This window comes from Myotis nattereri, assembly GCF_964212035.1.
Source record: "Myotis nattereri genome assembly, chromosome: 15".
In the NCBI taxonomy this organism is placed as follows: Eukaryota; Metazoa; Chordata; class Mammalia; order Chiroptera; family Vespertilionidae; genus Myotis; species Myotis nattereri.
Window position 1 is genome coordinate 47,330,124 of NC_138090.1, and position 12,279 is coordinate 47,342,402.

At 56.0% G+C, this 12,279-nt stretch overlaps 1 protein-coding gene across 1 annotated transcript in view; it reads right to left on the reverse strand.

Annotated features, from left to right (window-relative positions):
• The window catches only part of PRKD2 (protein kinase D2), a 34,243-nt gene extending 24,825 nt beyond the window's left edge, over nt 1-9,418 (reverse strand). The window contains exons 1-3 of the mRNA XM_081108189.1: nt 9,012-9,418; nt 6,762-6,900; nt 2,229-2,360 (exon numbers count right to left, since the gene is read on the reverse strand). Of these exons, the coding sequence (XP_080964315.1) occupies nt 2,229-2,360; nt 6,762-6,900; nt 9,012-9,257 (517 nt within the window). The 5' untranslated portion in view covers nt 9,258-9,418. The remainder of the gene's footprint in view (nt 1-2,228; nt 2,361-6,761; nt 6,901-9,011) is intronic.
• Between the last annotated feature and the right edge of the window lie 2,861 nt (nt 9,419-12,279).

Sequence of the window (12,279 nt, forward strand, 5' to 3'; positions counted from 1 at the left end):
GTGGAAGCATGACTGTGTTATTGTTTTTTCTTTAAAAAAAAAAATTTTTTTTAAATCGTCGTCCATGAAAGCATCAGGCCCAGCTTTGTGGTTTCCACGGGGCTTCCTGAACCCTCGCTCCCATCCATCTCCGGCGATCCCACCTGACTCCGGATGGCTGGCTGTTCTGAACACTGTCCCTCCAGCCCCTGGGAGTTTCTTGCAGGTGCTTCTCGAAGCCTGTCTCCTGGTGGGCTGCCTGTGCAGACCTGCCAGCTCAGCGACTCCCCATCCATCCATCCATCCAGCCATCCACCCAGGCACTGCCTGGGACTCGTGTGGCCTGGTTGCACAGGCGCATGGAACATTGTTGGCCCGACGAGGAGAGCTAGGATGGCAAATGGCCTTCGCCTACAGGTTCCACCTCCTGGTTTGGGCCTTGCGATCGCTGAGCGGAATTTCAGAACCTCACTCATGACTCCCAGTGAGTGCCGCAGTACAGTCCAATGTCAGTGGCATTTACTACGGTCATTTGGCCTCTTCTGGAACCATATGAACTTGGACTGCCATCTGTGGAGCTGGGTCACGGAAGTCTGTGCTATGATTGCCCATTAGAATCTGATGACCAAAACAACAGCCCTGCCAACCCCCCCAGATGACACCAGGGTTGTGCCATGACAAAGGTTACATATGCCAAGACATGAGGAGTTGGATGTGATGTGTGGATGATGGGATATTGATAGCAGCTTTGAAGCACTGAGTCCATTTTCTGCAGGCCTGCTGTGGCTGTTGGTCCAGGTCCTTAAATAATGCCACAATGTATTTAGGGCTACATGGTAACAATCATAGTCGATGCTGTCAGTCACCTGGACCACAGGTTATCAAAGACTCTGGGTTTCCATGTGAGCATGGCACGCTGGCACGAAGCTGGCACGAAGCTGGCACGCTGAACGGAGCCGCAGGTCCTCACCGCAGCGTGGACGGTCCCCATCTTCTGTGTGAGCAGAGCCAAGGCGGGAGGTGTGGGCTTCAGTTGCAGGAGGGCGAGACCTCCACATTCTCACTCAGAAGCATCCAGGATGGCAGGGACCTGCTGATCCTGACATTTGGGCTTAACCTTGAGACATCTTGGCTAAAGGAACATCGTGTTCCTTTTTTTTTAAGTATGGTTTAAGGAGATGTGTACGGTGCTTGTCGCAGACTGAATGCTTGTGTGTCCCCACCCCTAGTTTACATGTTGAAGCCCTAACCTGCACTGTAGCTGCATCTGGAGATGGGCCGTGAGGTGAAATGAGGTCGTAAGGGTGGGGCCCTGACGCCATGAGACTGGGGCCCTTCTATAAAGGAAGACACTTCAGAACTCCCCCTCTTCACACGCTGTGCGAGCACATGGTGAGATGGCAGCCATCTGCAAGCTAAGAAGAGAGTCCTCGCCGGGAAACAAGCCCCGTCAGAACCTTGATCTTAAACTTTCCAGCTCTGGAGCTGCGAGAAATGCACGTCTGTTGTCCAAGCCACCCGGCCTGAGGTATTTTGTTATGGCAGCCCTAGCAGACTGAGGTGTCAAGTGGACAGGGGTGGACTCCGGCGGTCAGCTTCACGTGTCAACTTGGCTGGGTCAGCACCCCCCATTATGCAAACACTCATCGAGGTGTTGCTGTGTCGTATTTGATAGATGTGATTCAAGTCCACAGTCTTTCTTAGTGAGAAAGATTAGCCTAGTAACTACTAGTTCATCTGGGTGGGCCCGCTGCAGTCCGTTGAAAGGTTTAAAAAGCGGAGTTGAGACGTCCCAGATGGAGAACTTCTGCCTGTGGGTGGCAGCTTTAGCTCCTGTCTGAGTTCCAGCTGCCCTTGCTGACCGGCTGGCTGCCCTACGGATTAAGAGTTGGCCATCCCGCCCGCCCGCCCGCACAATCCTGTAAACGCCTTCCTTCCAAAAGTCCCTGCTGGCTGTCTTCCGGCCCATCCCTCTTTGATACAGGCTCCGCCCTTTCCCCTGTGAACGCCCCTTTTTATCCCCCATCCCAGCCGAGCCCCACCCTCCACCCAAGCCCCGCCCCTTGGCCCCACCTCCGTCTCCAGCCTGGACCTCTCCCCCCCAGCGCCGCCCCAAGCCCCGCCCCTTGGCCCCACCCCAGCTCCTCCCCCCAGCTCCGTCTCCAGCCCGGACCTCTCCCTCCGAGCCCCAAGCCCCGCCCCCTGGCCTGCGCTCCGCCCCCGGCCCCGCCCCCTCCCCCGCCTCTCACCGTCACACTTGAGGCCCTGCCGCACCAGCCCGAAGAGCATCTCCCCGCAGTGGTCGCAGAAGGCGGGCGCTCGGTAGGAGTGCACCGTGAGTGCGTGCGGGCGGATCTGGAAGTCCTCGAAGGTGGCCGAAGCTGCAGGCAGCGGGGAGGGCGGGTGGTTGAGCCGGGGCCAGCGGAGGCCATTTCAGCCCCCGCATTCCCGGGCTGCTTACAATCCTCCCTGACAATGCAAGGGTTTTTTTGTTTGTTTGTTTCTAGGATTTTTTCAAAATATCTTTTTATTGATTGCAGATTAGAAGAAAGAGGGAGAGAGAGAGATAGAAACATCAATGATGAGAGGAAGTCAGTGATCGTCTGCCTCCAGCATGCCCCCCCCACTAGAGGTCGAACCCGCAGCCCGGGCTTGTGCCATGTGACCGGGAATCTCCGTGACCTCCTGGTTCATTGGTCGACGCTCAACCACTGAACCACGCTGGTTGGGCCCAGCTGCAAGGTTTAATTGTTCCTTCCTTCATTCATTTGCTCACATATTATATTCTACCTGGATTCATATTGCAGCTCCACCACTGGGCAAAGCAGCTATGTGCTTACGTCAGGGACTGGGAGAAGGGGGAGGGGGAGTTGGTGAATGGGTATAGAGTTCCAGTTTTGCAAGATGAAAACAGTTCTGGGGATTGGTTGCACAACAATGTGAATGTAATTAACACTACTGAACGGTAGACTTAAAAATGGTCATGGCCCTCGCCAGTTGGGCTCAGTGGATAGAGTGTCGGCCTGCGGACTGAAGGGTCCCGGTTTGATTCTGGTCAAGGGCACATACCTCGGTTTGCAGGCTGATCCAAGGCACCCTCGGGGGCCCTATGCAGGAGGCAGTCAATCCACGTGGCTCTCTCACATCAATGTTTCTCTCTCTCAGTCTCTCCCCCTCCCTCCCACTCTCTAAAAATCAATGGAAAAGTGTCCTAGCATGAGGATTAACAACAACAACAACAAACTTAAAAATTGTTATGATGGTGCATTTTACTTTATGCATATTTCACCACAATTAAAAAATTTAAAATAAAAAAATACAGATGCCTGGGCCCCACCCTCAGAGTTTCTGATCTACTTGTTCTGGAGTAGAGCCTGATTATCAAGAGGAAAAGACAAACACCTGTGCACCTCAGCTTTTTCATCTCTAAAATGTTCTAAGCAGTAGGGATAGCACATCAGACAAAATCCCTGCCTAGCCTCCAGTGAGGGCAGCAAAGTAAATACAAGAAATACTCTTACTTAACAATCACCCAGTCCAGCAGTCACTCTGTGCCAGGCACTGCTCTAAGTACTTTAAAAAGCTAATGAGCCCTGGCCGGCTTGGCTCAGTGGATAGAGCGTTAGTCTGCGGACTGAAAGGTCCCAGGTTCAATTCTGGTCAAAGGCACATGCCTGGGTTGTGGGCTCAATCCCCAGTGTGGGGTGTGCAGAAAGCAGCCAATCAATGATTCTCTCTCATCACTGATGTTTCTCTCTCTCTCTCTCTCTCTCTCTCTCTCTCTCTCTCTCCTCCCTTCCTCTCTGAAATCAATAAAAATACATTTTAAAAAATAAAATAAAAAGCTAATGAATTTAGCCTTGGCGGGTGTGGCTTAGTTGGTTAGAGCTTTGTCCAGGACACCTCAATTCTGGATCAGGGCACATATCCGGGTTGAGGGTTCGGTGCATATGGGAGGTAACCGATCACCAATCCATGTTTCTCTGTCTCCCTCTTTCTCAAATCAATTAAAAAACAAACTAAAACCTCCACTAATGAAGTTAGCCCTCTCAAGACTCTGTCAGGTACATCCTGTTACGTCCCCATTTTCTGTCTGAGGCGGTTGCAGCACAGATAGATTAAGCAACTTGTCTGAAGTCACACAGCTAGTAAGTTGCAGAACTCACAAACCCAGGCCAGTGTGGCTCTAGAGTTCATGCTTTTAGCACCATACTTTCTGCCTCTCTGAAAATCTTAAGTAGTAAAATATAGAGTTGGTTAGAAGTCAGTAAGTGCTTAGGAGAAAAATTAAACAGGGAAGGGAGGTAGGGAAGGTGCAAGAGGTAAAAATTGAAATAGGTGGGCAGGGAAGGCCTCTGCGAGGTGATATTACGGTAAAGGCCTGAAGGAGGTGGGAGATGAGCTAAGCAGGTGTCTAGGAAAGAACATACTAGTATCATAATCGTATCCCCTTATGGGTTCTTTAAGGATTAAACGAATATACGGAAAGCTCTTCAAACAGTGCCTGGCACAGAGAAAGTGCTCAATAAATGTTAGCTCTTATCTCAGAGGTTTCATTTTTGGACGAGGTCTCATTTGTCCTCATTTTTGGACGAAGTTTCAGCCGACTATTAAGCTATTTTTCTTTGTATTATGCAACAGAAAGGGGACTCTCTCCTGTGAGCCAAGCACTATTTACACACCCAAGATAAAACTATAAATAAGAGAGATTTACACCCTACTCTCAAGGGGCTGACATTCTTTTGGGGAGACAGACAACGAAACATAAACACATAAATAAACGAGGAAATTTCAGACAAGGGGGGAAATGGCATTTAAGCTGAGATCCAAATAACAAGAAGGGGCTAACTACGAGAAGGGGAGATCGGGGCAGCATTCCAGGCAGCAAGAGCAGCAAGTGCAAAGACCCTGTGGTAGGAGGGAGTTTGGGTTTGTTCCAGGGGCAGAGAGCAGGCAAGCATGGCTGGAACAAAGAAAGTAAGGAGGGCAGTGTTACGAGATGAATTCATGGAATTAGCAGGGGCAGCCTTGAGGCCACGTTGAAGAGTTTGTATTTTACTCCAGGGGTAATGGGGAGCCATGGGAGGATTCTGAGCAGTGGAGTGTCACGATCTGACTTAGGTGCTACTGAAATAATGCAGACCGGAGGTGATGGCGGCTTGGACCAGTGGCAGTGGCCCAAAATACATTCAGCATGTATGTCAAAGGTAGGACCAGGAGGTTTGATGACAGATAACGTGAATGGGTGGGAGAAAAAGAGGAGGCAAGGATGCCTCCAGGTTTGGGGCACGGGCACCTGGGTAGTGCCTTTCCCCAGGAGGTTGACGACTGCGGGAAGAGCAGGTTTGGAAGGGGAAATACAATTTCCATCTTGGACAGGCCGTGTCTGAAACGCCTGGAGATGCCAAGTAAAAGTGTCAGGGAGACAGCTACGTGAATAAGACCTGGTCTTAGGGGAGAGACGAGGGCAGTGATGGCGAACCTGACACTTGCGTCAGAGGTGACACGCGAACTCATTTTTTTGGTTGATTTTTCTTTGTTAAATGGCATTTAAATATATAAAATAAATATCAAAAATGTCTTTGTGCCGAAACTGGTTTGGCTCAGTGGATAGAGCGTCGGCCCGCGGACTGAAAGGTCCCAGGTTCGATTCCGGTCAAGGGCATGTACCTGGGTTGTGGGCACATCCCCAGTGGGAGATGTGCAGGAGGCGGCTGATCGATGTTTCTCTCTCATCGATGTTTCTAACTCTCTATCTCTCTCCCTTCCTCTCTGTAAAAAATCAATAAAATATATATTTTTTTAAAAATGTCTTTGTTTTACTATGGTTGCAAATATCAAAAAATTTCTCTATGTGACACGGCACCAGAGTTAGGTTAGGGTTTTTCAAAATGCTGACACGCCGAGCTCAAAAGGTTCACCATCACTGGACTAGGGTGAAGATAAAAATCTAAGAGGTGCTAGTCTATATGAGGGTATTTAAAACCTGGATAAGGTTACCAGGGGATTAAATCCAAATTGCACTGAGCACTGCAGCATGCAAGGGGCAGACTGTGTGCGGGGTGGGGGATACAGCCATGAATAAGGCAGATACCGCCACCGCCCCCCCCCCCCTCCTGGAAGAACCAAGGTTCATAAACTGTCAAAGACAGCTTGCCCATCGCAACGTGGGAATGGCCAGAGGGTGGGCTGGATTCTGGCTGAAAATGCAGGTGCCAGGGGCACCTCACACCTTGCAGGGTCAGGCTGCATTTAGCGTTTCCTTGGGAAGGAGGAACGGACATCCAAACACTTCACTATACTTCGTATCAGCACACGTCCAGAAAGGACACAGAAGTGCAGGGCTCCGTGCACTGCCAAACTGCACACACCGTGCCACCAGCCCCCTGATGGGTCAATGGAAGTTTCCACCAGTCCCCAGGAAGCTCCCTCGTGTCCCCCACCCAACCCTCTCTTCCCCAGAGGCGCCCCGACTCTTGGCTTCTAACCCCATAGAGTGGTTGCAGCCGTTCACAAATGGAATTATACAGAATGGGGCCTGGCGTCTGGCTTCTCTCTCTCAGCATTGGGTCTGGGACATTCATCGGTGTGGCTGTGGATGGTTTATGTTCCGCGAATTCCACAGCGTGTGCGCACAACCATCCCTGTACCCGTTCGGGGGAAGCTGAGACCCACCGGCTCCGAACTAGAAAGAGCCAGAGTCTGGGCCCACCTCCCTTCCACTCCCGCAGAGGCCCCGCCCCCGCGCGAGGCCCCGCCCCTAGGCGAGCCCGGCCTCTCACCCGACAGCACCACCTCCACCAGGTCGCCTTCCTGGATGTCTCCGGCCGAGCGCACCAGCTGCAGGAGGTTAGCGGACGTGGGGTCATGTTTGAAGAGCAGGATCTTGTCGTACAGGCCGTAGAAGCCACACTCGGGGAACTGAGAGGCGGGAGAGGGAGGTGGTGACGGAAAGCAGCGGTCTGGGACCCTCCCAGGGCAGGGCCGCCTGTTTCCCCCGGAAACTCAAGAGACCCTGCAGCCCCTCGCTTCCTGCCGCTCCCTCCCAGGCCCAGCTCGAGCCTGGCGGGGTGCCAGGGCCCCAGGTGTGCTGGAGAGAGCGCAGATCAGGGTTTGGCGGCTGGATGGGTGCACTGGGGTGGGAGGGAGAACAGCTCCCGGAGCCTGGGCACCTAGAATTTCCCGGAGATCGGGGTGGGGGTCTAAATGAGCACCCCTTTCCTTATGCCCCCCCCCCCCTCCAGCTTCCTTCCTGGATCTATTGTCCCTGCTACCTGGCTCCAGGCCCAGCGTTGGGGCAGGGCGAGCTGAAAGGAGGGACTTGAGGACTCAGGGGGTGGGGGCTATGGGATGGCTAGGGCTTAAGGGAGCTGAAAGTGGAGGGTGCTCCCCACCCAAAGGCCAAAGGACCCAGGTGTCCTGGTCCCCAATTTGGGAGGGGGCAGGAAATGAAACCCGGTAGAACAGAAAGTGAAACGGCCCAGGTGGGGCCGCTGGAAGGAAGGAAAGGGGCCCTACCACACCTGGAGGAGAAGGCAGAAAATAAAACGGGGCTGAGGCCTGAGGGAGTCGGCTGAAGACCTGAGCCCTGCACAAAGCATCCACCCAGAGGACCTTCTGCGCCCCCCCTCCTCCCCCGCAGCCTGTTTTCCCAAAGAGCAGGCTCAGTTGGGCGTGGGAGCTGGGGCTGCTAGTTTTGGGGTGGGGATGGGGGGAGGGGGGCAAAGGAAGCCCTATCTGTTCTTGCCCACTGGGAGGGGGTCCAAGGTGAGCCGGCCGCCTGGGGCTGACTGCCTGGGAAGTCTTTCTCTAAGCTCTTGTCTGTAAAATGGGGGAGTTGGCCCAGTTCCAGATGTTTCTCTGAAGCCCAGAGAATTCATTTCCAGGAGTCAGAAGATTCTAACCTTTGGAGATTTGAGGATTCTAACTTGCCTACCTTATAGGAAGATCAGACATTCCAGAGTTCAACCTATTCTCATTATCGCGTTTAGGATTTTCAACAGCCTAGATTACCAGTAGGCTAGTATGTTAATGTTCTGGGAGTCTGACAAACTAGGATTCGAATAGTTGAATATCTTAGCACTGAAGGATTCTAACAACCCAGGAATCTAATATTCCAACATTTTCATGTTTTAGTATTTCAACCAGCTAGGATTCTAATGTTTGAATGCTTTATATCAGAGGAATTCAATTACCTATGCTTGCATATTCCCATTTAGAAGTCTATAATAGTCTAACATTTTGACAGTCTAGAATTCGAACAACAGAGAAGCTCACTATTCTGACTTTTCATGTTCTAGGATTCAGGCACGGAGTTCCACCTGATTCCCTTTTGCCATGACCCCCAGCCCCCCACCCTGGTGACCCTGGTCTCCAAAGCTAAGAGTGGGGTGGGGTTGGGGAAGGCCGGTTTTAATAGGCCAGCATCAGTGTGTGTGGGGGGGTGGGGGGCGAGAGGGGGGGGAGTCCTCAGAGCCTCTGAACTTTGGGAAGAGGTGCCTGTCCCTCCACACACACCTCAGGCCTGGGGGCGGGCAGAGATTAGGCTCGGAGACCTCACTTGCCCCTGGCAGCTAGTGCAAGCACCCACACCCACACATGTCATCCGATCGCCTTGGCCAGCCTGGCTTCAATTTCTATTTTCCACCAAATGGGAGGTCAGGGATGGGCCTGGGCAGGGAGGTGTTCCCTCACCCCCATCGGATGCCCCCACCTGCCCCCTCCTCCTCCCTCCTTCTACACCTGGTGGGCCCCTCCCTTCCTCCCTGCCGGCTGCAGAAAACAACATGCAAGGACTCGCAATTTGGGGAGGCCTCTGGGGCACCCCACCCCTGCCCGGGCCTCCCTCAAACGGGTAGTGGGGTAAAGAGGCAACTGGGGCCAATGCCCTACCCCCATCCCTCATTCTCCCAAGGCTTAGAGTCCCTTCCTCCCCCTCCCGCCCCCCCCTGCCAGGCTGCAGGTCGCCTAGGTCAGCGCACACCTCCTCCAGGCCGCTCCCCAAGCTGGGTTGGGGGGCCCTGCGCCCTCACCTTCTGGTCGACGATGGAGCAAGCCAGCTGCTTCACATGGGCCAACTCCGAGGCGGCGGGCAGCAGCACGAACTCGCGGGTCAGCCCGATCTGGATGTGGAAGGAGACCCCGGGGCCTGGGGCCGGGACCGAAACCTGGGACAGCAGGGGTGGCGGCGACTGCAGGTCCAAGCCGCCGGGGGGCGGCGGAGACCCCGGCCCCGGAGAGCCCGGGAGCCCGGCGGGATGGGAGGGGGCGGCAGCCATGGGGAGGCCCGGGAGCGGCCGCCCGGCGCCCGCCTGGGATCCGGCTGGAGGGCCCGGGGAACACGCTGTCTCCCAGGGAGAACTCGTGCGCGGGGAGTGGGAGCGCGGATCTCGGGGGCCGAGGAGAGGAATCTGGCAGGTTGAGGGGACTCGACGATGGCGGGATCCTGGGGAATCAGAGAAAAGAAATCTAGTGGATTAGACGCCCGGGAATCAAGGGATCACAGACGATCAGATAAAAGAAATGGTTTGGGGGGCGGGAGGGGGGTGTTCCGGCGATTGAGAGTTTCCAAGAAATCAAAGAAGAAAATCTAGTAGGTCGGGGTCGCAGAGATCAGCAGAGCCCAGGATCCAAAGGCCCCTTGGAAAGAAAAAGGATTGAAAAGGAGCAGGGGGGACCCCAGAACCCAGTGGCTCTAAGAGGAGGACCCAATTAAGGGGGGGCCGAGGGGTTCGCCAAACCTTGGGGGTGGAGGGCGGGAGTCTCTGAGCCGGGGATCGAGTGGATCCCAGGGATCCGACGGGCCCGGGGATGGGCAGAGGGATCCCGAGGGCCCGGTGCTCAGGAGGGAATTCCTCGGATCTCGGAAGCTGGAAAAAAGTTCGGTCGGGGACCCACGGAGAAGGGGGCGTTACCAGCCGCGGTGGAGGTGGGGCCAGGGAGGGTCGCCGGGAGCCGGTGGCTCTTTTTCCTTCGCCAAAGTTTAACTCCGCTGCCGCGGCCCAGGAGGAAGTGTCCGGAGCGACGGCGCCGTCGGCCAATCGGCGCCGGCCTCGGTGACGCCAGAGGGAGGGCGGGGCGAGCGAGGGGGCGGAAGGGGAGGGCGGGCCCAGCACCTCCGAGTTGGGGGCGGCACCTCTCCCGAGCCGATCCGGGGGCCGGTGGTGGGAAATGCGGGGCCGGGAGGTAGGACCGATCCCTCCCCACGACACACCCGAGTCTGCAAAGTTAACTTCTCCTGGAGCCGGAGAGGGAGGGGCGAGCCACCCTCGCCGCCACCACAGGTCGCGGGGGCGGGCGCGGACGTGGTGCCTGGCCCTTTAAGGAAGGGGGCCCTCCCGCCTGGCCTGCATCCGGCGCCCACCGCAGGGGAAAGGGTGGGAAACTGGGTGTCAGGTCCGGTCGGCTCTCTGGGCCCCGCCTCCCCCCCCCCCCCCCAGCCAGCTGTGCCCCTTTCACCACCCAGAACCCCCAGTCCCTGCCGTGGGTGGGGAGACCGGAGCGGCCAGATGGGCAGAGGTCCTGGCCGCAGGCTTGTCTCCAGCCGCCGGGGGCCAGGTGATGAGGTGCACCAGGCCTGGGCCACCTGTTCGGGAGAGTCGGGCAGAAGGCGGCCGGGGGTATTCCCTTCCCTCCGCCCCATCCTCAGGAAGGGGGAGCCAAAGGCTTGGGGTGCCTGGAAGGGCCATAGCGACCAGCGAGGACAAGGCACCCACACGGTTTCATAGATGGAAAACGGATTGTTCTGGGGAGATGGGCACTTGTCTTTGTGTGCCTTTGGGATGCGACTTCCCCTCCCCAGCCTGTTTCTCCATCTGCTGATATATCTGACCTCAGAGGGTCTTTGTGGGGATGAATGAGATTGTATAGTTCAGTACATGGTGGCTGTCGCTGTAATTTGCAGGGATTACAGGGGTGGGCACCTCAAGCCCTCAGTCACCCAACATTGGACAGCCTACTGTGTGCCAGTCTGTTAAACGCCTTCCAGTTCCTTCAGAAGCAATTCATACTTGATGTCTCCTCCCCAGATAATAAGAGTGGCTACTATTTAATTTACAGACAGGAAGCTTAACCCTCAGAGGCAAAAGGACTTGTCCAAGGTCCAGCCAGTTGCTACCACCCCACCCCCTTCATCAAGAGGTCAAGGCCGGGTCTGAGCTCCAAAGGCACCTGTAGAGATGGGCCACATTCCGACTGGGCTCCAGACCGGCAGGGGTGGCTGGGGTGGGGGCCGTGAGATGAGCCCCCTTCCTGCTGAAGGGTTGTTGGGGCAGCTGAGGTTGATACAATAGTGTTTCTGTCACCACATCCGGGGGGGAGTGGGGGGGGGGGCTGGGCTGGGGAAGGAAGTCTGAGGCTGGAACGAAAACCCAAACCACCACCTGGTGAAGCTGCTCCGAGCCCAGGATGAGGGGAGCGAGGCCACATGGAGCCCGCAGCGGCTCCTGTCAGTGCCACCTGACGGCCCCCTGCACCCTTTCTCCTTGAAATGCGGACACGGCCCAAGTGTGCCGTTTGCAGGACTCACCCTCAAGTGCTCACAGGGCCAGGCCCGATTCTAGACACTGGGGCGCAGCCCTCGACAACCCAGGAGGTGCTGGGACTTGCCCAAGCACACCGTGCTGGCAGGAGGGCTGAGTAAGCAGCGGGAGTGACAAGGGACAGGATACCAATTCCGGTCACTGCTGGAGGCCTTGAGCCTCCCCCCACCCCGCCCTCTCTCTCTCTGTTAGAGCATCCATACTGCTCCCTACGTTATGAAGCTGTGAGGACCCAGTGAGACGGCCTGTGTTAACACTGGTCTGGGTCCTGCTGAGTGTACAGCTGACCACTGCGGTGCCACCACCTCCAGGGACTCTGGGCCCCCACCCCTCCCAGCAGCTCCCAGCACGGCGGGTGTTCTGTGCAGGCAGCTCCCAGCTCTCCCTGCTCCACGTCAGCCCGGGTGTGGGCCAGGGAGGGAAGGGTAGCCCTCGGTCTCACCACTCCATCACACATCCCAGGGGTGCGGGTGGTGGGGGGAGGGGGAGGAGTCTTGAGCTACTGTCAATCATACCATGAGCTTGTGGGCTCTGCCCAGGCTGCTGCTGCGGCCCCTGGGGAGAGCGCTCAGGGACAGGAGGGGCCCGGGGAGATTCGGTCCTGTGCCTTGACTTCCGTTCCTGCACCCACTGTGCCCAGGCTCTGGCCCCCCCCTCGCCCTACCACAAAACCCCAACCCGTCATCGTATCCCCTCTCCAAGCTCCACCCACTCCAGACAGAACCAGTTACTCCTCCCAAAGTCCCCATCCCCACAACAG